Source organism: Thermobia domestica, chromosome 2 (genome assembly GCF_964235325.1).
Source record: "Thermobia domestica chromosome 2, izTheDome1.hap1.1, whole genome shotgun sequence".
Classification (NCBI taxonomy): domain Eukaryota; kingdom Metazoa; phylum Arthropoda; class Insecta; order Zygentoma; family Lepismatidae; genus Thermobia; species Thermobia domestica.
In genome coordinates, this window is record NC_137455.1 from 342,284,424 (window position 1) to 342,311,584 (window position 27,161).

The 27,161-nt window shown below is 34.2% G+C and overlaps 1 protein-coding gene across 12 annotated transcripts in view; it reads right to left on the reverse strand.

Moving 5' to 3' along the window:
* bru3 (CUGBP Elav-like family member bruno 3) overlaps positions 1-27,161 on the reverse strand; it is a 969,861-nt gene that overhangs the window by 345,549 nt on the left and 597,151 nt on the right. For all 12 annotated transcript variants that reach the window (XR_014130428.1, XM_081749210.1, XM_081749206.1 and 9 more), the window contains one exon: positions 17,084-17,132. Coding sequence is in view for 11 of the 12 variants with exons in the window: in XM_081749210.1 (XP_081605336.1) it covers positions 17,084-17,132 (49 nt within the window). In the remaining variant the exon portion in view is untranslated. The remainder of the gene's footprint in view (positions 1-17,083; positions 17,133-27,161) is intronic.

Genomic DNA, 27,161 nt, shown 5'->3' on the forward strand with positions numbered 1-27,161 from the left:
GGAGAATACACGTAAGACAGCCATAGAAAAAAAAAGTTCTGTGCAGTGGACTCCAAATTATGGATTCGATCTATTTTTATACACAGAATCCAAATTTCGAAACACCAATACGATCGACCGTGTCATTTTCTTATGGGCGAAAAACTTCAGCGAATTTTGGTACGTAAGATAACACATAGTATTTCGTCCATAAAACAACATTGACACGGTTAATCGTCCTAGGGTTTCGACATTTGGATTCTTTGTAACGAAATACATCGATTCCATATCCTGCAGTCCAGCGCACAGAACTTATATTTTGTGTGTGTGTGTGGGGGGGGGGGGGGCTGTGTAATCTATCGGTATCCTTGTACTTATGTACCATACGGAAATTATTAAAAGCAATATGTATATCACTATCACGAGTATATTCGTCACTGTTAGGGCTATACTTATCATTATTAGCACTATATGTGTCACGGTTGGAAGTATTGTGTCACTGTTAGTGCAATATGTGTGACTGTCAGGAGTATATGTGTTACTGTTAGGGCTATATGTGTCACTGTCGGAAGTATACGAATTGTCACTGTTAGAGCTATATTTATCACTGTTAGAACTTTACGTTAGAACTTTATGTCACTCTTAGATTTTATTTTATATTTCATATGTTTTATTTTCGGAGTCCTATCCTTACCTAAAAACTGAAGATAGTTTGACGCTACAGTTTATCACGAAGGGATACTACCGGCAAGTTCGTCCAACAGCGAAAACAAATTTACCCCTCATAATATTGAATCCTAGATTACGCACGCCAGTACACTAAAAGCATGAATACTAACCACTTCACTACGCTTAAACATGTTTATATCCCTATCTAGAATTGCTAAATTTAATGATACATGAGCTCTCAGTCATACTGTTGTGACATTGATTTTAAATCGTAATTATATACATTTTACCAAGTTACAGAATTAAGAAGATAAGCATTACACTTCTACTAATATTTAGCAAAAAAAAAAAAAAAAAGTAATAGAACAATGAATTCTTAACATTAAAACAATACTGTGAATATAGAAGAGTACCACAAGGTTCACTGCTTTCACCTCAAATTTAAGATATTAAATAAGGAGAAGAAGTTTAAAATTATTTTTGTTTTCAACAAATGACAATCACGACTTAATGATCAACTCTTGAATTTTTTTGTTGGTTCCTTTGTTTCTGCTATTTCTTTTCTTCATTACTTCCTCCAGTGTCCATTGTAAGTTTCAATTTTTAATTAGTTTTGTTCCTTTTTAAAAGACACTCAAGTACTTTTCCGCTTTTCTTATTCTTCAAGAAAACTACTTCAATTACTTGAAAATATAATTTTTTCCCTCATAGCATTTTAAAACAAAGTGAAAGGAAAAATGTATTCATAATAAGGGTTTAGTTAGTTTTCTTTCTCATTATTGTGCCCAAAACGAAAGACAGAGAAAAGAAAAAAAAAACATCTTTGAAAGATCAAGATTTAATTTGGGCAGATATGTGCAAATAAGCAAAAGATAGCTTCTTCAAGTTTCTTAAGAAGCACAGACAAAGAAGCCGAAAAGATCAAGAACAAGAGACCTTTAAAAAGGATCGAGAGAAAGAGATCTCAAAAAAGAAAGAAAGAAAGAAAGCAGAAAATGATAGAATGGACGAAGGACGATCAGTGAATAAAATTAAAGGTAGAAGAAAGTCACTTATTGCGTAAGGAAAGGAAAACGAAAAAGTAAAAAGGTAAGGAAAAAAAGAAGTAAAATACTTAAAAGCGCTTTAGAAACATTCCAAAGAATAGCTGCATTAGAATGATGTTCTTTTAAAGGAAATAGAAGGGGAAGGAATATTTTTTTGTTTCTTTTCTTTTCACTAAGGATTATAAGATTTTGTAATTAATCTCATAAATAGTACTTATCTAAAGTTTACTTGAAATTAGTCCCTAAAGTTCAGACTTAGATTTTTCACATTACGTTATAGAAAATAATGTTACCAAGAAAAAGAGAACAATAGTAGCAGTACAAAGGTTAAATGTTTGTAACACATTCAAAGAACATTCTGTCGAAGGCTCTGGCTATGTCAATAATATTATTTATGAAACATAATCATGTTCAAATTAATGGAGATTTTGTCTTGTTTTTAAAATGGTTACTTGTACGCAGTTATGGCTAAAAGATTTTTGACGGTTGTTTACAGAAATTTGGCGGTGAAGGAGTTAACGTTCTTGCTTTGCAGTCGAATGGTCCTGAACTCAAATCCTTTTTTTGGAAAACCTGACTTAGGTTTCTTCAACCTAAATAATAGAATGTTACTTTTAGATGTGTAGATTCTGAACAAGATCTTCCCTCCAAAATTCGTCCAAATTTCATTGTTAGTTTCTGGAGTAAAACGGTTTCATAACACACGGTTTCATATCAGATAGAAAATACGACTCACCAAAGGTAGTCGTCAACCTGGTTCGGCTAATGATATCAGTAAATCTTGAGTGGTAGTAATTGTTTACACATAAAAATATCTTCAATAATTATATAAACTATTATTCTCACCTTTTCTATCGAAATTACAAGTCGATGATCGGTATTAAATGGTTTATTAGTTGATACTCTTTTAACGTATTTTCACTCAAACTGTCTTGCAAACATACATGTTGATTAGGTATCTATAAACAACTACATAGCAACGAATAATACAATAATGCATCTTTCTTTACATATATTAAAAACATTCTTCTTCTGTTATTTTAAATTACCATTATATCAAGTATAGTGCTTGAGTATGAGCACTTTCTGCCCAAGGTACAGGTAATTATTAAACAATACAAAGTATCTCGTTGTATAAAAATGTCGCCCGACGATGGGACTGAATATAAAAGTTACAAGCGAGCTTGGCTTTTATATTTAAGAATCACTGGTCCGTTTACAATAATGATGTTACATTACTTATGTCCTTTACATTTTGATCGCCCCTCGTATATATATATATCTTCATTAAGCTTCATATATATAAATACATTTATAATAAATCTTTTATTCCATTATCATTTATCTTTTATTACAAAAAAACGTCGTCGCTTAATAATATAATTAATGAAGGGTGCGAAGTCAAAATCGTAAGAGGCAAATTACTTTTTAAAAACATAAGTCACAATGATTAGCAGTTTCAATCATTATTAAAACGGTGATGTTAAGAAAAATAATATTTGATCCTTCCAGGGCGCATTATATGATAACTACGTTAGATGATGTTTTAAAATATACATTGTATCCATAAGGCATCAGAATATAGAAGAATCTTATTCGGGTAATATATAAAGTAGCGCATAAAGACAGTCGTCGGATAAATAGCTTAATAGGATGAACCTTATTCTTAACATAATCTTTGACAACAAATTTTCAACACAAATCCGTATAATATAAATAACCTTTGCCTTTAATCAATTATAAGATCGAATTATAATTCTTCACATTAACAAGAGAAAATTAAAATCATTTGAAAATTATCATTGGTTAATGAGAATTAAAGAAAATTAAATTAAGTAAAAATCAAAAATTAAACGTAACCTACGTTTAGACGAACAAAAGGAAGAAAATAAATCTATTTTTACACAAACATATTCATAAGAATCAGTAGCCGATATGGGTTTAACTCTTACTTCATCAACTACAGTCAGTTTACATTCGTACTTGCATATGATTCTAATAAAGTACATTGTACTGCACAATCGTGATTAGGTTCCGCATTATTTTGTACATGAATTGCGTCATTATCTTGATTTTGATACAAAGTGACATCTCTTGAACTACGATTATGTCTATACATAGGATTTATAACATTTCTAGAATTTCGCCATGAATTTCGACAGTTTTTGTGTCTACTTCGATTAAATGATCTGACATAATTATTGTCACGGTTGGTTAGGTTAGGTGGATTTCCAACATATCTTTGCCTATTTTGTCCATTCTGATTGTTGAAATTCGCTCGACTTAGGTTATATTCCGTATTGTTCGCATTACGGATATTTAGATTACGAACAGGTACAAAGTGATCTGAATTATTTTTAATTTTACCTACTTCCGCTTGATGATTCTGAGCGTGGTATTGAGTTTCATAACATTGTACAAGCATTAATAAATGATTAAAACTCATACACTGGGTAGAGAACAGGATCTGTTGTAGCTTAAACGGTAGCAAATTTCGGATTGATGCAATTACTCTGGATTCCGATTGCAACGGATTAACGACTTTTAATTCGTTATATGTATTTACAACAAAGTCAACCACAGATTTGTGCAAACGAGGATTGAAAGGTTGATTTCTAATCGTGGCATCTCTGTTTGCAAGCAAAAAGTCATTTTCGTAATTTGCAATCAGCGCAGCTTTAAATTCATCATATGTATTGACGTGATCTCGTACTGCTTTAAACCATAAAGAACATGGTGGGAGTAATAAATGAGGGATTAGTTTCATATATTGCGATTTATCTATACACATTATATTGCACTCATCCTGAAATTTTTCTAGGAAAGAGGTAGCGTTTTCGTTACATTTACCACTGAACTTACTCATAGCACGTATTTCACTCATCTTTACACTTAACTTTACCTGTCTTTCACCTTTCCGTGTTCGTGTTGAGTGACAATTCCTACCTACTGCATGATGTGTAGTTCCACCATCTCTTTTACGCCCATCTGTATTCCTTGGATGAATTTCTTCCAAAATTATGTCCTCATCGGATGGATTACTTGACGATGATATAATGTGAGGTCCACGTTGATCTGCTACGGGTGAACGCGAGGTCATCTCCTGTGAACAAGGGAACTCCAAATGATCATTAACCGTGTTGTTTTGGTATGCGTTGTCCTTAATCTGTAGCATCCTGATTTCCTCTTGTAATGCAGATATCAACTGAGTATTCGCACGTATTTTGGTAGAATTATCCGTGACCTGAATCTTTTGTTGCCGTATAGAAGATTCTATTACTTCCAAATCCTTTTTTACACAGTTGACTTCTTGAATTGTATGGTTGTAATTATCCTGGCAATCTTCAGATACTCTTCTTAGCTTTTCATCGAACTGTGATGTAATGTCACTCACCGCCTGGATAATAGATTGTTTCGTCTCTCCGGATGTCTGTTCCAATCGTTTACTTAATTCCTCGTACTGTTTACTGGAAGTCTGCTTTAAATTTTCCGACATCTGGGCTAAACTTTGTTCCAATCGTTGTTCTTGTTTCTGTAAAGCCATTAAGATTTTGTCTTCTAACGATAACATTTCGGGTACAACAGGAGCTGTATTTTGTTCTTCGTTAACACTGTCACCAGTTTCTTTTTCCATTGCCTCACCGATCATCATTTTTCTTGTGATTATTTTACCACTTCGAAGTATAGTAAAGTTCGTAGTCATAAACCTTATTACAGAAGTAAATTCACACTTACTTTATACTTCAGGATAAGAATTTACAAAGTTCCCGGGTGAGGTAAACCAAAAATTTTACAACGACTCACCAAAGGTAGTCGTCAACCTGGTTCGGCTAATGATATCAGTAAATCTTGAGTGGTAGTAATTGTTTACACATAAAAATATCTTCAATAATTATATAAACTATTATTCTCACCTTTTCTATCGAAATTACAAGTCGATGATCGGTATTAAATGGTTTATTAGTTGATACTCTTTTAACGTATTTTCACTCAAACTGTCTTGCAAACATACATGTTGATTAGGTATCTATAAACAACTACATAGCAACGAATAATACAATAATGCATCTTTCTTTACATATATTAAAAACATTCTTCTTCTGTTATTTTAAATTACCATTATATCAAGTATAGTGCTTGAGTATGAGCACTTTCTGCCCAAGGTACAGGTAATTATTAAACAATACAAAGTATCTCGTTGTAAAACACACACACACACCTTGAGTCCTTTTCAGCTTCCGTGTCGGGACCCTACTGAAAGGAATCTGTTTTCTAGCAGCAGCAACACATTGTTAGGAAGTCAATGTACGACTATAAAATATCTGCACTATTGATGAACGTTTCTTCAAAATTATTGAGAACTTATAAATGTAAGACCAGAGCTGGAATCAAACAAATAAACCTTTATTTCACTTAAACGAATATAAATTTCAATTATGGTTTAGTTAAATAAGGATTCTTTTAATTTCTCTTAAATGTTGTAATTATTCATTTCAGCTTGTTTCTGATTAAAACGGGAAGTCGCTCTGTAAAAAGAGGAAAGCTTGTCTACTTTTCTATATCTATAATATTATATTATTTTCTCATGAAAGTGCCGCCGTTATTCCCGCAGTGAGCTGTTTTATGAATGAGGATCGATCTTAGACCACAATAAACCTATAAGCTCGGTGACCAATTGGTCACATTGTTCCCTCTTCTACATCCATATAGTATGATTATGTCTAAAATAGCTCGGTCTTGAGCCGACAGCGAGCTGACAAATTCAGCTGCTAGTTGTTCATATGATTCCCTCTTACTTCATTTATTCACTACAATATTTTAGAAACGTGAATTTTTCCTAGGTCGACTAATCATTGGCATATTGATCATATAATTTCTTCTTCATCATAAATTTTGAACAAAATGTTATTAATGAGAATCGCTCTTCGGCTGATAGAGAGCCGAAAAGTTTGGTGGTCAATATGTTCATATTCTCATATTCATATTTATGCAATACAAGATTTATGAACGTAAATCGGTCTTGAGCCGACAAGTTCGACGACTCATACAAACAAACCTAGTTGTTCTTTCCCAGTTTAATAGTTTCCGTATAGTCCCATGATCGAGTCGGATCCAGCATTTTCTGAGGTGGGTGCACCAATAACTATTAAAATAACCAATCACACTGAAACTCTTTAAAGTGACATGTGACAATATTTTTTATCCCTGACAATGCTGATACATAGAACGTGTGGAGTATTTTAAGGAGGGTTGCAAGTGTTATGCATAGGAAAAAAGGTTTTTGTCTTCTCCTGACTTCTGTTTTCTTCCTTACTTTACAAATATTATATTGTTTTGCTTGGTGAATCCTTTTCTTTCAACCTTCTGAAAATCGACTTAAAGCATTGCTTTTGTAAAGCTCTGGTTTCTCTTTAGCCCCAAACGGAAAAATAATGGCAGAAAGTTTCGGAAAGTGTTGCTATTTTCACTGCAAGCTTCTCATTTTAGATAGTGTATATTTACAACGAAGAAGGGGGGGGGGTGCGCGTGCACCGGTGCACCCCCCAAATCTGGCCCTGCCCACGATTATACCCTTTCGGCTAAGAGAGAGGAATGATGAAAGAGTTTCTGGAAAGATAATGTGGGAGGAAACGGGAGTACTCCGAGAAAATCGACAAACCCATTACAATTTTACTTGTCCGGAGATCGAACTAGGGACCTCACACACCAGAGGTAAGTACTCTACATGTTCCACTGAGCCAACATGTCCACCACACAAAGCTAGTTGAATGATATGTTGCTTACAAAAGTGGATTTAAAAAAAAATGCTGGATTCATAAAGAAAACCATAAAGCAAGGTACAAAATTTCTTTTTTGCCTTTTATGTAAAAGTGCGTGACCAGGATACTTACGAGAAGTTTGTAACATCTTCACTTGATAATATATATATTCTATCTATATATATATCAAGCATGTATATATAGGTATGTGTTAGTGAATGTGTGGGAGGAAAACGGAAGAGAAAAGAGAGACCCAAACTCTCGTACTATGGGACGAAAAAAAGGACTTTATAACGAAAAGAGCTTAGCACATAACCGCGGAATAATAAGAACCATATATTTAAAGCTGCTTTTACGAAGAGGCTTTTTTTTAACAAAAAAAAGTTTTCTCTAAGTTAGAAAGACCTGTGAGAAAGTAAAAATGGGTTTCAGAGAAAAAAAAAGTTAGGTAACTGTAGAGCGGAGGAAAGTGTAAGTAAAGTTGATTGTGATAAAACAGAATCGAGTTCCCTACGAAGGGTTTTTGAGCTTACGAATAACTTTAAAAAAAAAAAAAAAATCTTTCTTCTATACTTAGAGAAGTGTACGACAAATTGCGTCACTGAGTCCTTAGTGAATAAATTGATGGCTATTTCGTTAGCATAAACAGGACGAGGGAGATAGAACGAAAGTTGCATTCATTTTCCATAAGTTTTCTATGTAAAAAGTTCTTTTCTGAAAAAAAAAAAAAAAAAAAATGAAAAAGGAACTTTATTCCAAAAGTTTAAGTCTAGACTTTAGTTGTGTCAATTTGTCATCAAGGTCGACCTTCGTTTCAACCTATGACGATCAAATATATCGTGTAAGGTTATTCTAAGAGTTTGCTAGAAATTAATACAAATTTAGTATCATAACAAATATTGGGAAAAAATTAAGAGAAATCTTTTAAGTTTTACGTCCCACGATTATGCCGGTTAGGATAAAGGAGACGGTGATGATGAGAGATGAGTGAAATGGTGGAATGAAGAAAGTGGGAGGAAACGGGAGAACCCCGAGAAAACCTACGAGCACGGTTTTTGTCCACCACAAAGTCCACACGGCACGAGCTGGGATCGAAGCAGGGTCAGATGGGTTTGGTTGAGCGATGTATGGTCAGTACATTGACTTTCTTGGACGTTATGTCAGGTTTTCTCTTTTTTACATAGCTGCCCAATAGTTTCATGTAAACACAAAGGTTATGATTCAACTGGGACTTGGACCCAGGACTACCTGAACAAAAGGACGTTCACACGTTTAATTTTTGAATACGTTACAATCACGTTTAGTTTTCGAAAATATGTTGTTTTATTAATTAGTACTTAAGTTTATGTAAGAGGCGAGGGAAGAACATAGACTGAAAAACAAGATTCTTAGAAGAATATTCGGCCCCAAGAAGAAGGGGAATGGGGAATGACGGAAACTTCATGGTGAGGAACTACATCATTTATACCATTTACCAAATATTGTTAGGGTCATCAAATCTAGGAGAATCAGGTGCGCAGGCCATATAGCCAGAATGAAACAAAGTAGAAACACTTTCAAAGTTTTAACTGGCAGCCCAATCAGAAAACGATCATTAGGAAGACCTAGGCGCAGATGTGAGAACAATGCTGAGATGGATCTCACAGAAATAGTAATACAAAGCAGAAACTGGATCCAGTTGGATATTGTCAGAAGTTAATGGAGATCTTTTGTGAATGTAGCATTGAAGCTATATAAAATTATACATATTGATAATTTTGACACTAGGATATATATATATATATATATATATATATATATATATATATATATATATATATATATATATATATATATATATATATAGGGTGTAACAAATGTATGGCCAAAAGTGACGAGATGATTTCTGACATCCAAATCAGTAAAAATGTTCCTATAAACATGGGTCCGATGCCGATTCGTTTCCGAGATACAGAGTGTTCAAATGTCGAGTCCCTCCAATGGCTTACTACGGAAAAGTGAATGGAAATGTTCAATATTACAGGAATAATACACTCTAGTGGAATTATGCCGTGCAAATACATTTACACTAACATAAAGAATGAAATTAATCAACATTTGAGGTTATTTGGTTGTCAGTGTTGCCAACTTGGTGCAAAGTGTTATGTTTTCAAATAGCACTATAAGTCCATATGTTAGCAAATGATTGCTGACATCAAAACGTTCCTAAATATAGGACACTGTCTTCCGAGGGATACAAAGCAGCATCGGACCCGTGTTTATAGGAACATTTATACTTATTTGGATATTGGCAATCAAATCGTTACTTTTGGCCATGCATTTATGTTACACCCTATATAGATAGATAGATAGATACATACATACACACAAACACACACACACACACACACACACACACACACACACACATATATATATATATATATATATATATATATATATATATATAGATAGATAGATAGATAGATAGATAGATATACAGGGGCAGATCCAGAATATGATCAAGGGAGGGGCTAAACCATATTTTGCCGTTTTATCCAGTGTATACCTGAGCGTCAAGGGCGACTATAGTCCCTATAGCCCCCCTTGGATCCGCCACTGTATATATATATATATATATATATATATATATATATATATATATATATATATATATATATATATATTAGAGAGCAGTTGAAATAGTGACTCTGCAGATTATGTTAAGTTCTATGAGAGGAGTTAATTTAAGAATTTGTAGAATGATAAGTCACTTCGAGATTTCATTTTACTAGACATGTATGCTACTGTATATCTCACAATGGCGATTCACTAATAAATGACATTACTTCATCGCTGCACTAATATACATTTCAGTAACACTGTAAGAACTTTTACGAAAACAATAGGGAAACAATACTCATATGAGACGACAGCAAAAAATCAGATTCCCAACCTGTTGCATGTAGATCAAACAGTCACGAACAATTTGATGTAATATCTATCATTCGTCGTTTAACATGGTTAAAGCTTGTTATCACATAATAACAGGGAATGTCAGAACAGAAATGGTAATATGGAAGTTGAATAAACGGAAAAGAAAAGAAAGAATAACATATGAGTATGACTGCAACAGTTATGAAGAAGAAGAAGAAGAAGAAGAAGAAGAAAGACCCACACTTATTTTATTGTTACTCATGTCAAAATTGCATAATGAAGGCAACGAAGAAGTATTGTATGATCATGTTTCGTGACATTCGATAATATCTCTGATTACATTTTCGTGTTTCGTTCGACTTGTATAACTGAGAACTTGCACGCTAACTCTTTATGCCTTTGGACATCACGTTTTGTTTTTCTTCTATACCGAGTTGGGGGCACGTTGGTTCAGCACTAGGTACGAGAAGTCCTTGGTTTGATCCCTGGCCATGTGAGTTTGTGGTAATTGTTTACTCAAGTGTTCGAAGTGGGGCAAAAACAGAGGCGGTGTTTTATTACGATTTTTACTCGACATACCAGCTATCTAGAAGTTGAAATACAGCGAGGGTATGTTGCCTGACTGAAAATCACTGGAGAGCTTCTCTTTAGTTACGGTAGGGAGACATAAAGAGACTTTGATCCATCGCCAACAACTTTCTGAAAAAATATCTCCTTATGTTGTATTACAAAAATTATACACGTAATTACTCATAAACCGAGTTTCCTGCGGAAAAATGGATTTATTAAAGGTATTTAACATACTCTCTCGTGACGGTTTGTCTTGATCGCCGCAAATCCAGATACGGTATGACATACAACGGCATACCGTCTCACTTCGACCACTGCGTTTACTGTTAGTAATTATCCGTTTCCTTTAGTCGAGGTTAGTTAAATTCAAATATTATTTACCAAATACGTAACACCAATCTTTGAGTTTTGCTTTCTCATGTAGCATCGACGTTATGAAGAACAGAAATTTGTACTAACCTTGGTTTACTTATGATTATGTGTTCGCTTGGGAATCACAAATCAGCCACATATTTCCTTGAAACATCTAAACATTGGTTTGTTTAGGTGATTCACGGCAACAGGTGTCTGATTTGAGATGTTTAGGTATTTCACGGCAACATGAGAGTAATTTGTGATGTTTAGATGATTCACGACAACACGTGGCTGATTTGTGATGTTTAGGTGATTCACGACCACACGTGGCTGATTTGTGATGTTTAGGTGATTCACGGCAACGTGTAGCTGATTTGTGATTCACGGCAACATGTGCTGATTTGTGATGTTTAGGTGATTCATGGCAACATGTGGCTGATTTATGAAGTTTAGGTGATTCACGGTAACGTGTGGATGATTTGTGATGGTGAGGTAATTCACTACCACACGTGGCTGATTTGTGATGTTTAGGTGATTCATGGCAACATGTGGCTGATTTGCGATGTTCAGGTGATTCACGGCAACATGTGGCTGATTTATAATGTTTAGGTGATTCACGGCAACAGGTAGCTGATTTGTGATGTTTCACGGCAACATCTAGCTAATTTGTGATTCCGAAGCGAACATATAACCAATATAAGTCTTTGCTCGATATAGTTTCGACTCATATTTTGCCAAGTAAGATCTACACCATGTTAAGCACAACTTCACAAATATGAGTGTATTTTCAGCCGCACGGAAACACAAGAATGGGCACAACGAAAACTACGCAGAGGAAACAAACAGGGGTATCTGTCCCGTTCCTCCAACACCAATCTTAAAATAAATAAATAAATAAAAATAAAACTCACAACACAAACTAAAGTTATATTAGTACTTAAATAGTACTTAAAACCCTGGAAGAAAACATATTTTCGGGTCTTCTTATACAAAACTCTAAGTTGGCTGGCTTTTTGATACATTGCATCCCCTATAACATGAATACTATGAGTGCATATTATTCTGCATCCACGTCACTTGGTTTGTTTCTTTTTTTTATTTTATTGTTTATTCACTCTCGTTAGAGGGTAAATAATAGATTCGTCAATGGAACAAGAGAAGGAAATGTTACATTACATGACAGATGTAGACCACCGTTACTGCTTTGATGGGTTTCCACTGTTAGCATTCATACTACTATATATATATATATAGAATGAAGCTAGCAGTATACCGACATTTTTATTTCTTCTATGTCGTCACATTAAGAGCTTTCTTCTGATTTCGTTCTATTCTTTCTTTCTCTTTTACGACCTCTTCTGCCATGTCAGCAGCTCAATGGGGTTTCAGCTGACTCTGCTTCATCATTACTTCTTACGTCATGAGATTATTACAACAGAAACACCAGGATGGTGAACAGTCTCTTCGTGTGTTTTTGTGTTGTGTACATACACTCTGAAATGAGAAGTTGTTCATTGTTAAGATTCTGCGAAGCTTGGTAAGGTCATTCGTGGAGGGGGGGAGGACACGCAAGTTCAAGCAAAACTTTAAACAACATTAAAAGACCCAAAGAGAAGCTGAATCTCTTAATACATGTTGCGGAATCTCTTAATACATGTTGCATTTGCTTTTCGCTGTCAATATTGTATCACATTTACTCGAATCTAATGCATCCCAGGATTTTCAACATCTTGAAAACAAAACAAAACAAAACAAAACAAAAAAAAAAAAAAAAAAAAACGCCCTTGCTGCCGAAGGCATTGCACATAAGAAACATTTAACTTACACAAGTTCGTCTTGATGACCTCTCTCACGGATACGTGATTAACATACGTGCTATTGGCGTGGGAGACACTAGTTCGACTTCCGGTAGAAGCTATAACGATGTATATAGTATCTAATAAAATTGATTATCTGCGATGAGTCGAGCAGCTTATGACGTTTCATAAATCATTGGGACCACATTCGACATAACCGCTCAAACAACAAACTCGTAACTGAAGCGAGGTCTTCTTTGATGACAGGACAACTTGCCATGACGTTACACTACAAGAAGTGACTTACACCTGAAATCCTTGATTAGCGATGATTTTCTTCTTTATAAGATTATACAGAGTCGTAAAGCAGAAGAAATAACACGGTAGAAATGTATACATACAGTTAACGTTACATCAGTTCGTGATTAAATTCACTGCTCAACGCATTTACAGGAATACCACGTGTTTTAGCTTTCCAGTACAACTTTTGGTATTACATTTCGTCTCATTGTAAACAGTCGTAAGCTCAATAACATAAACCTAACTTAAGTAAATTTTTCTCATCACACAGTTATCGTATAATACTACACACAAGACACATATAAAATGGAAATCGACGTATTTAAGTAAATATAGAAGATTTCGTTTGTCAGCCTGCCTCAGTATTGAGAGCATCGTACGTATTACATCAAGTTAAGAATGTTTGTTTCAACAGTTCTATGGTATAAAGCATGAACATCAATTTCCTTTATTATATGTAAGATGTTAAATTAAAATTTACATGAAATTACACTTTCAGTATATCGTTAATCAACATGCCTATGGATGGAAAAACTGCATTTAATGATACATGTTTATGACTTATTTAGCTTACCAACCAAGTAATAATTATCCTGCTACAAGTGTCAATAGTTTCGAAGGGTACGCAAAATGTTACTTTTTTTTAATGCCGATTAATTAAATAGCGATAGCAACAAAATAAATCCACGAGGTAAGAAAACTTATATCACAAACTTGTAGGAATTAATATTTACATCTACATGAAGAGCTCATATGGTTCGTATCCCAAGCTAAGCTGTTGTTCTAATGCCTCATATAGCCTCAGTACTATAAGGAACACTAAATTCCGAATCAACTAACTAACCACAAATTCGTCTTAACCAAGAAGTTCATGATGAGCACACTTGAAACCTTTATATTGTACAGTCAGTGACAAAAGTTCTTTCTGTTTGGTAAAATTTATTTCGGGAATAACGCTGATAATAGCTGGAACGTATAACGGAATATGACTAGAACGTACAGAAAATTACATTCTTTTTAAATTTACTTAAAACTGTACTCAAATTGTCCTTCCATTCTGAAGTTATTTACGAAACTAATTTCATAAAACGGAAAGAGTTTGTCGCTGACAGGTTTATCTTTATAGAATGGTAAGCTATGAATTTGTTTCGATTTGCAACGAAAAAACATTCAGTTCTGAAGAAAACTCATTGACCACGAACATGCAGTACATGTAAATAACACTAAAAAATATTTTCTATACATGAACTGGATAGCCAGATAGTGAAGTAATTTAAAATTAAAATGTATAATATTACGAAAGGATATATATATGTGTGAAACCAGTACTCTGAGAAATAAATCAGATTACTTTTACAACGCTAGCTGGAATTCTCTCTTATTATCACAATAATTCACCTGTATCTTCGCCGAAATTCTTCCGCCATTATCGCCGAAGTTCTTTCTGTATTATCTTAGGAATTCTTCCTGCATTATCACCCAAAATTCTTAGGGATTCTTCCTTTATTATAAACAGAAATTCTTATTTCATTATCACCGAAATTATTAAGGATTTATCCTATATTTTAACAGGAATTCGTCCTGCATCATTTCCAAAATTCTTCCTGCACTTCACTAGGAAACAGCCATTTTATTTGCAATGTGAATATTTGCTCTTAACTAATTCGAATATGGTGATTTCAGAACTGCTGTTTTTTTTCTTCCATTACGTAACATTTTCGAGACACACATTATGTCATATCCATAGTAATGCTAATACTTAAGTGCATATGTGACTCTATTATGCGACGTTTGGCAATACTAAAATTGTTTATGTGGCAAGTATTCATTTGTCTTCCCAATAATGACCTTGAGAGCTTCATTTTAGGTTGTCGGGAGCAACATTTCCCTGAGTTTAGGATATTTATACGTTTTAATTAGTAACATGGTAATAGAATAACCAAAAGCTTTTAGATCCATTTATATCAATGCAGAATCTTTCCCCATTCCACTTTTCACTCAAGACCTGAACTAACACTACTGGAAATGACGTATCTATTTGTACGTAAACCCCTGTGAGTTCTGCATACAAGAAAATAGCTTATACGAGCTATGAACCTGAACTATGTCTTTGTTAATAAGTTATACTGTTTAACTTTGTGCATTGAATAATTCTTATTTCATTATCACCGAAATTATTAAGGATTTATCCTATATTTTAACAGGAATTCGTCCTGCTAACATAGTGTTAACAATGTCACATCTTGATCCCATAGTTGTGTAAACAATCCAAACATTTTTTGTCTTGTTTGTGCAAAATTCACACAAAAATCACAGCACAGAACCTTAACAGATCGAATGAAGACAATGTACCAGCTTTGCTTTCAATGCATTTGTTCGTGGATTCTATACTATATGCAAGTTCGTGGATGCAAGTTTGAAAGCAGTACTATAACACGATGGTAATACATAGTCATCTGTTACCTTGGTAGATGCTGTGAAAGAACGATACAATGTTCAAGCTCTTCACGAGCACCAATTACAATAAACTTGAACAGAATGTTTGTAGACACCTAAAAATTGTGATTATGCAACTTCGACTGCAGGAAGGATACATGAAGCACTGTTGCTTTCTATGGTGTGGGACAGATGTCCTGTTATAATCTACTTCGAAGATGGACTTGTCAACATGTCATAAATATGCGCCAGGTGCACTGAATGTGATGCATCCAAAATTAGTACCACCTAAAAAGGAAATACTGCTCTCAACTTCCTTCAAACTTATTTCGAGGCGCGCTTTCGCAAAGGATCTGGTCAAGTCAGAAGGACTTTTGCGTATATAGGAAAAATAAACATATTGTGGAAATTCAGCTCATATTATTACAGAATTTCTTCCTGCAAATTATGGCCGAAATTCTTCCTGCATTTTCAACGAAATTTTTCCATTATTACCACAGGAATTTATTATAGAAAATATGTTCTTGTGTTATCACTGACATTCGTCTTGTCATATAACAGGAATTCTTCCCGTATCACGGCCAAAATTGTTCCTACGTTATCGACAAAATTCTTCTTGTTGTCTCCAAGGAATTTTCCTGTGCTATAAGTGAAATTCTTCCTGCATTAGGCGCGAGATTCTTCATGTATTACCATAGGAATTATTTGTGAGTTATCGCCGAAATTCTTCATGTATTACCATAGGAATTCTTCGTGGTTTATCGCCAAAATTATTATTGTATTATAACACTGATTATTCTTTCATTATTGTCAAAATTATTCCTATATCATCACTGAAATTTATCCTTCTTATCATCGAAAGTCTTCCTGGAATATCACGGATATATTACTTAAAAGAACATTTTTCATTTCATGGAAGTGGAATCAACTCTTTGTGTTTATACATAATACTTACATTTGTTAAAAAGTTGTTGCCGGAAATTGGTAATTGAACACTTAAGATATAAGAATTCTATTATCGTGGATATATCTACTTTATAGATACACATTTTTCCATAGGGAATATACTTAAAATTTAATGTGAAAATCTGATGTCCTCGTATTTCAGCAGAAGAAATTCGATTTTTTAAAGTGTATTTTTATACTCTGGGAAAATTTTGGATGAAATATAAGAAATTTACCGACACCAAATTTTCACGGTAAAAATCCTGATTTTTTAAAAAAAAGTCAACAATAAATTAAATAGTTCAACACTCACCTCCGCGGTTTTCACTGTCCGCTGGTTTCACTTGGATAGGACGGTTCATCTGAAAATAAGTAGAGATATTGGTTAATTAACATAAACAAACGACATATAACCTAACCTAATTTCTTTTAAAAGAATTACATTGATAGAATTTATAAAATAATTTATAGTACGCGTATGCTGATAAACACTAAACATATTAGGCCTATATCTTGAACTAAAGTTATTTATTGTATTTAAATTGCAAATATATGTTAATTTTGCTTTAATTTACTTTCGTGTGTTAAATTAAGGACATAAGTATTCTAAATTAATATATAACATGTTAATTCATTTGATATGACTGTAACAGAAGGCAACATAAAAATTAAAGTTTATCTTTATAAGAGCAAAACTATGCGATATGTGGGCACAAGCTTGTATCCACGGGGGCACTGGAAGCCGGCACCCTAAATTTTTACTGACTTCTTAAAATTTTCACAATAGGCTTGCAAATGAACTATAATATAGTTGAATCGTCTCCTGAACTCCTACCGTGCTCCAATAACATATTTTTGGGCTGGCTACGGACCTGTGAGGGCCTCCAATTCAATATGGAATCCAAACCATATGAACTTCGATCAGGAACGAAACCCGGACATTTCGCACATGTCAGAACGTTAATGTCAATTAAGCTTATTTGTAGAATTAGTGAAGGGCGTAGTCGTATTCAAAAATCACGTTGGACCACTGTTAGGGTTGCCCACGAGATGAGAGAAACGAAATAGAACTCTTCCAATAATAAAGATATGCTTTTCGAGACATTATTTTCAAGACACATTTAAGAGACTAGACTGACTTAACTCTTGTCCCGAGGGCAACCCTGGAACAAAGACTGATAAAAAGACTCGTAGGCTGATACACAGAAGACTTGTTCGTATGTCTTTCTTTTGAGGGTTGGGTAGGTGGAAAGAAAAATGAAATCTTTAAGTTTTACGTCCCACACTTATGCCGGCTAGGCTAAAGGAGACGGTGATGATAAATGAATATAATAATGGTGGAATAAATAGAGTGGGACGAAACGGAAGAATCCCAAGAAAACCCACGCACACTGTGTTTGTCCATCACAAAACTCACTTGGCGCGGGATGGGATCGAACCAAAGACCTCATACACCAGAGCTGAACGCTCTACCACTGAACCACGCGGCCCTGTGGGCGGAAAGAATAAGACAGTGAATCCAAAAGTGAACCAAAATCTCTTTCAGACAAATACATTTCAACATATTTTTGATATATTTTAGTTGTTTGTTACCACACTTAAATTTTTAATAAACCCACATAACCTAACCATATGATACCTACACTATAATATTACAATTATTCATATTCTTTAAAGCAATTTCTTTCCATGTTATTCTATCCCTGCAAACCATCATTTTGCAAGTCGTTCAAAGTAACGTTTACATTACTGTTTTACAACCCAACGCAGATGAGTATTTATTTTAGTTGCTTCGTATATTTTTCTTTTAAACAATGGTCAATACATATCAATGATGTTACGCTTCTACGTGCACACACACACACATCAAACATATAAAACACAGATGCACACATTCTGTTCACATATGTACAGTACACATATATATCCAAGCACACATATATGAATCTACATATAACACTGTATGATTAAATAAACGTGTATATACTGTATAATAACAGCTAAAGTATATATACACTATTAAGCTATGCCACATCTATTTTATTTACACTGAGCTTAAACTATTCTACTGTTAAAGGAATATTGAATAACCATTTCTATATTAAAATATTTCAGAATCCTATTAATCCATTTCTATTGTAGGCGAGATTGTGTGGTGGGAGACTTTCTACACTGTAAACGTTAATCTTGTATGATTGTCTGTGTGGCCACCAACTGCCACAGATTCAATCCCTGGTTGTGGTACGGAACCACATTAGTTTCTGTCCATCATTGTCTTGGTGTTGGATAAAGACTAAAAATACAAAATCAACCAATAAAACTCCTGTGTATGTAATGAAAAGAAATCATAAATCTTTATGATTCTATATTTGTGCTCTGTACACTGAAGAAAATCTAATACAGTCTGGCCCAAAAGTAAGTATACACTCGTACAAAGTATGACATTTTAGTTTATTAAGATAATTAATTTATTTGCTTCTGTCTGTTCCAAGCTTAAGGTATGACTGAAGAGAGATTAAGAACTAATAATAAACAAACTAAGTTACCTGAGTGAATAACAATAAGAAAATTATATAAAATGTCATGAGCCGGTCAATACGGGACTGTATACCTAGTTTTGGGCCACCTCGTATATCGTAACATAAAAATGATGCTGATCGAATGACGGGTAAACGACTCAACCGTTTAAAGTGAATTTTAAAATATAGTTGTCACCTACCTTAAACTAGGTTTCCTATTATGTCAAATTTGATTAGAATGCGTATTCGGATGTGGGAGCGGGGGGACGGGGTGTGTAATTTATGCGAAAAATTACAATATATCACGAGTCCGTTAAGAGTCTTCATACCGGCGAAATTAAAATACCGCTAATTTTACAGTAATTATGTGATATCTTCAAACAGATAAAAGATAATTGAAATATGGGACAAGAGCGCCCTAGACAATATTATTTTGCATGAGGTACCGTTATCACAAGTCGCCTAGTGGCTTTCCGTTTTCAGCTGTTTAGAAACGCGAAAATAACTGCCGATTTTCGAAATGGCTCGAAATCGAAAGCAGATAAGTGAGTCGTGATAATGATTTCTCATGTAAAATAATATTGTCTAGGGCGCTCTTGTTCCACATTTCGATTATCTTTTATCTTTTTGAAGATATCACATAATTACTGTAAAATTAGCGGTATTTTAATTTCGCCGGGATGAAGATTCTTAAGTGAGGAAGATGAAGTTCGGTACAGAAACTTTTCATTACAAGTGGTAGAGCATTTATCTATGGTGCGTGGGATCCCTGATTCGATGGATAATACCGTGTCCGTGGGTTTTCTAGAGCTACTCCCGTTTCCTCCTATATTTTCATTCCACTAATTCTTCCATCATGATTTACTTGCCTTAACCATCCATTTGTCTTGGCCTAACAGGAATAATCGTGTCGGTCGTTAAATTGAAAGCTTTCGTCTTAGTGAGTTTTATGATACATAAATTCCATTTTTTTTTTTAAAAAAAAAAAGACTCAATTTTTGGTTTTTCACTGAAGAAGAAACGACTTTCTCCTCTGGGGAATCTTATAAAAAAATGTTATGTTTAAAATTTGATTTGGATATGTGGCGTTCAAAGCACAGAGGAATCTACTCCAATTGCCAAAATTATAAGAAAAAGAGAGTAATCTTTGTACGATATGGTTAAGTATATGGAAAAGTTAGCATTTTTTTTAACATTAGAAGAATTATTTACAATATATGGACATGAATCTTTTATGATCTGGTAGGAATTTAAGATAGTGATCTTAAAGATGAAATTTGTTCTAAATGACCAAAAGTGGACTTAACATATGACGTGTTCAGTGTCCTAGGAAAATTAAAATGGTATGGTGTATAGGCGATTGTACGTGCATCGAGATGGTCGAATGGACAAAAAAACAAATGTATGGACAGCCAAAAATAACTTTTTCGTCATGTAGGAACTATGAAATGTATAAATTCGTTGATATATCGAATTCAATTTTGTTTACGATTTTTCTCTTCTATCGTCGCTCGAAACAAAGTAAAATAATAATAATATTTGAGTGGAAAATTTAATAGACAATTTGTTTCTATGTACACATTGTTAAATCATGTGGCATAATATTGGAAGATGGAACATGGAAATTTGGTTTAAAAAAAAACAAAAAAAGAACTATTTCTACTCTTGGTGTACTGGTAGATGGTTTACCACCGATCTAAAATAAAGCCATAGTTTCCGAAAGCTAATTATGTTCAGATTAGTCCACTAAACGTATTCGATGAGAACAATTTATATGTCGAAAATCACTAAAGCAAAAAATTCTCAACATATGAAACGAAACAATTATTCCAAATACCTACTTATCAGCCAAACTAAGCTAACTAAATGTTGCGGTACGAAGTCTCAGAAGGGCATCAGTGATTCGGTCGTCTGGGATTCATTACCCTCTTTTGTTTTGGGAAGCTTCTAATTGTCTTTATGACGCTAAGTGAACAAATGCCACACCGCTAACACGTAGACCACACTGTTAAAAATACTTTCTTAAATCTGAGAAACCGTTTCTTATCTGTGCACCGAGAAAATCTTTCTTTAGAAATAAGAATTTGAAATCCTCATTTATGAGAAATGAAGAAAAGTAGATGAGGTTGTATAAAGCGAAACGAGAAAATATACTGTTACTTTCCTTATGAATGAGAAATGCCAATTTCATTTCTAAGAAAATATTGTCGCGGTGCACAGATAAGAAACAGTTTCTCAAATTTAAGAAATTATTATTATTTTCTTTTTGCAGTGCAGTGGAGGTAGGTTGGGTAATAGTAAATTCTCATTCGAAATTGTACACCGAGTCCAGAAAGGTTAAGAAACCTAAAACTATTATGTGGTAGAGGAAAAATTGGAAACTGACAGACAAATGTGCGTATTGCAAACGAAACAAAGGGAAAAGTTCTCCGCCAATCACTTCAGTATTCTGCTACGCTTTTCTAAGCCTCCAAGGTCACTGATAGCGCTGTTGTTGGCAGTTGAATGTTGACTTTTCTGTCAAACATTTCAAGAACTATTTCTTTTGCCACTTGGAAATCATATGCTATAGATCAACCGTGATGTCATATCACGGTTATAACTTCTAAGTCTGTTCTCATAGCTGCTATTTTTAGTGTTGAAGAGTTTTGGGCTGCAGCACTCCGAACGCACTACGTGTTCTGTCCAACTGTCAGGTCTCAGCTTTCCTTAAACGCTCAGTAAGCTTTGTAGGTTATGAAAACAGATCTTTGCTATTAAATATTTTTATGAAGTGTTTACATACTTTTACTTGAAGTTTTGGTTTCTTTTCGTATGTAAGAAGCGAAAGGAATGATTAAAAAAATCTTTTATGGTCCTTTCTTTTCAACTTGATCTCTGTTGTATAACTTTAAATGAAATAATTAAATGAACATAATTTCACAACCGTAAAACAAAACTACACTGCAATCGTGTTAAGGTTGTTAACGTAAGTGAAAAATACGGTGCTCTAACTGTCAAAATTGACGGAGAAAATGCCATTGCAAATGTTGCTACTAAATTGCAGTGAAGCAGTTTATTCTAGGTAATATTCCATTTTTCAAAACTTTTTTCTTCCCTTTTTTTTGACGGGAAGGGGCAAGGAAAGGGGTCAGTCTCTTTTACTCTTACCCGGTTGTTTTGGGACTCATATCAGAAAAGGAAAACACCTGTTTCATGTGTTTAACGGCTTAATAGGACAGTATGGAGGCTAGAATGTGTTACGGTGCGATAATCGGGCAAAACTAACATTTACAGCGTACGGGGAACTGCGGACTATATCCCTGTTGTCTGGAAAGTACAAACAATCTCTTGTGCATGTGCGTTAAGAGCTGGGGGATGAGACAAAGAGTGTGTGTGTATGTGTGTGTGTATATACATGCATATTTGTGCTTATATCCAGAAGGTGGATCAAGGCAGAGCAGGCGCAGGGGTGGGCATGCAAGAGACAACATGTGGCGCAAAACTGACTGTCCCTATTAAATGCAAAAGCAGGACTTTATCAACTGTTCCACACGAATACACTGTTCAATTTACGGAAGGTTTGATGGCGACCCCTTTTCCTATAATATAACCACTTGTACTATACTGAACGGACTACGGATAAATGCAAAACATGCTTTTGGCAAAGGCATCCCAATATAACGTTGCATAATAGGCCTTAAATTAGGGTACTTTAATAGGTGAATCTAACATGGGTAAATGCATGTAGCAAATTGGAATTCGATTGTAACATTGGCAAGCGACCAGGGAAATGCAGCGTTGTTTTTGGAAGTTAATGGAAAAGAGCTCAAACCGCTATCAATTCTCTGATATCGTGACGTACGTACATGAAGTTGAAATACAGATGCAACAACAGGGATACACACAGAGAGAAGGAGGATGAAAGGGTGAGGGAATATTTTTCCGCCAATCACATCTCGTATACTAGCTAGTGATTGTTGGAAATTACCACTAGTGGATTGGTTACCAAACAGTAAACACAGGTATATGTCAATTACAGAGGTCATTTAGTTCGTTTTTCTTTTTTTGAAAAAAATGTTTCACCAACCATTACTCGAGTTTTCGCAGCATCTGTAAAATGGACATCAAAAGCGGAATTTAGCATATTTGATAACATTTTCTAGTTTATCCCTTGCGTATAATATATGTTATGTATGAGATTGTTGAATGTGTGTTTAAATGTAGTAAAAATTGCGATCGACGGTGATCCATACTTACAGCACAAAATGTTTTATTTCTCTTCAGTTGAAATAATTCTGTTATTAGAACTTGACACTGGAGGCATAGACTTGTAATTATATTCAACAACATAAAGCTTAATGTTCATAATACATCATTTTTGGGAGTATGGTGACACAGTGATACAGTGCCCACCTCTGGTGCGAGGGATGCCGTGTTCGATTCCAGGCCATACGAGTTTCTGGTGGGCAATATCATATTCTTGGATTTTTTGGAGGTTATTTCGTTTCCTCCAACACTTTCATACCACCAATTCTTTCATTATCATTTTTTTAAATAATGCTTTATACTAAAGAGCATAAGAATGAGATCTTAAACTAGAAATCTCATTTCATAACACTTCATTTGTAATTACGTAATTTTGGTATAATTCTATCATTCTTTTCCACAATGATGTGGTGTTAATATTTATTTCCAATTAATCTGTCAATTAGCAAATCAACATATATAAGTGAACTAATAATAATTAGTAGTGGATTTTTCCAATTTTTTAATATTATTATCGTAAATAACACTATTATTATTTTGACGAAAGGTTCGCAATAATGACACTAAAACATTTAGGAATTCTTTGTAATTATTTCTCATTATTATTACGGTACGATTTCAAATAGATTGATTCAGTATTTCATGTTCAGAGGATGAAATGTATTATTTTTCTTAAATGGAACTAATTTTGCTATTTAAACATTTCTTTGGCAGCGCAAACACGCAATTTTACACCCAGCAACATAACGTTTCATTTTTATTATATAATTCCCATAAACTTCGTGTTAAATATTATGTATTATTACCTGATATAGGCATAATTCGTGTTAGGTTTTGTTTGTTATTACCTGATTTTGGCATAAGTCTTGTTGTGTCATTTATTATTACTTAATTGTTGCCATAGTTCGTTTAAAATTGCATTTGTCATTGCCTGATTCTGACATAGTTGAGTTAAGTTTTATTCATTATTACCTATTATTGGCATAATTCGTGTTAACTTTCAATTTGTGATTATTTGATTGTTGCATAATTCATGCTAAGTTACATTTGTTATTACCTGATTTGGACATAATTCATGCTAAGTTTCATTTCCAATTACTTGATTCTGACACAATTCATCCTAAGTTGCATTTATTACTACCTGACTTTTGCATAATTAGTATTAAGTTTCATTTTCATTCATTATTACCTAATTTTGGCATTTATTGTATAATTCGTGTAAAGTTTCATTTGCTATTACTTGATTTTGACATAGGTTTGTTATTCTTAAGGCAGTTCACACCAAAACAGCACAAATATTCATTTTCTTTCAGTAGATATCTAGTTTGTGTAGCACACATTCTTAAATTTGTCGTTTATTACTTTGAGAATTAGTCTTGTTTTCTCCATCACATGGCAATTACAATAAACTTAGAGAGAAAATTTTAGTACTATTGGGCTATAGTAATTAAGTTAGGGCAGACAGTGTTAGAAGTAGAAATATTTGCCTTATTCATTAATATTGAGAATAATGCGCTTTTGTATATAAAGGAATAACGTATACTCATGTCTATAAATATGTTTTTGTTGCAATATAATTTGATAACGAATTCGCTCGGTATTTCTTATAATGTTAGTATGTGGATAATCGGCTACGACATATATGTGGAAAATTTCATGTCAAAAGAGCAGTAAATTAGAACAATAAAACGAAAATAAAACTTTTTTTTTGTCCATTTAGCAACATTTTGTTTTACTCATTCTACTTTTCGTATTTATAATTCTTTTCCTATGAAATTTACCACAAATATACATTTCCCGATTATACTCATAGTATCAGTACTAAAAGTACCCTGCAAAATCATTATCAAATTATATTCTTACAAGAAGACAGGTATGCGAAAATAATTTTGGACATGAGCGTACAAGTCGGAGCTACTAAATTTTGTATACCGATAGACTTTCACCAGATCTGATCACGTATGAAGCTGGTTTTTCGATTCTCAGCCCGAGTGTGAAGATAGGGAGGCAAATATATGGCCTCCAGAAAGGGGAAAGGTGCTAAGCGCCACTTTCCTTCATTTCCAACAAAGTGAATATCCTGACTACCCATTTCATGTTTAATGTTGTGCAAAAAGTAGACAAGTAGCAGGAGACAACATGAAAGGTCTGCAGTGAAAACTGAATTCTAGGAGAAAGAAAGAATCGGAATTAATTAGTGTTTCATTCGTTTTTTATTCATCTTCTGAAAAATTTGCATTTTGGTGCTTAGCACCTTTCTGCTTTCTGGGGGCAATATGCAAAAATTATGTTCAGTGAACCATCATACTTATGAGGTAGGCAATACAACCGTCCTTCCGGTGTTCCAAGTTGCATACCTTTCAGATCTTTGAATTATTTTACTCTTCGTTATATATTTCACGCATTTCTTAGCTGGAGGTACAGTTGCTCAGTGGTAGTGCGTTTACCTTTGGTGCATGAGATCCCTGCTTCGATTTCCAACCAAGTAAGTTTGTGGTGAAGAACATCGTATCCGTAGGTTTTCTCGGGGTACTTCCGTTTCCTCCTACATTTTCATTTTACCAATTCTTCTATCATCATTCACTTGCTGTAATTATTTCTCCCTTAGCCTAAAAGGCATAATCATGAGATGCTAAACTGAATAAATAAATATTACATTTCTCTGCTTTAGAAGTTTTTGCATAACCGTGCGAAGAACAGGTAACGAGTATTTCAGTTATCAGTTCCATACTTTAGAATATGTGTCTGTTGTGGTAAGTTTTCATCTTGATTTTATATTATTTTTATACGGAGATTTGATTATGTTGTCGGGTTCGATTCTCGGTGGGGCCACTCGGTCGAAAAAGTGTAACACGCTTTTTCAGACCAGCCACACTGAATTGAGGTTTTCCTGGGTTTTCTTCATTCACACCAGGCAAATGCAGGGGTGGTACCTAACTTATAGGTCCCGGACCGCTTCCTTCCCTGCCCGCTCCTTTCTTTCTTCCCTTTCCCCGGTTTGTGTGCTCGCCGAGGGACGCTATCCCTCAAATCGTGAAGGGCTAAATGGCCTTAGATGCCGGAAGCCCAGAAATCTAAATCCTAAATCCTGATTATGTTGTCTATATGGAGATTTGTGTGAACTATCCTAATTTAAAGATATTTTGAAGGCGTAACTACATTAATATGATGAACAGAACAACAATCGATTAACATGTAGGCCTACTATTTTGTAAGTTGAATGTTTTGTGAGCACTAGATCGTGTTGTAATTTAAAAGCACAACGTTAATGTTATTAGAAATGTTATTAAAATGTATTCATGATAGTCTTCCTTTAAGCTAGTAATATGGTAACAGTAGAAGCAAACAAGAGGTAAACTGCTTTAGAAAACGTCCATTTAATCAGAAAAAATGAAAATATCTAGCCTTGCCTTGGTATCTATTCTTTAACCCTACCAATAAAATACTACAGAAGTATTGAGTTCCTCACATAAAGTATCGACACATTTCAAGTATCATTTGGGTAATCAGATCTTTGCTTGTAGCTAACAATTCGTATGTCTATAGACATAGATAGTCCGGATTTTCTTCGTATTCAATAGATTTATTCTTTGTTCTACTTGAAATATGATTTCTTGCAATGCT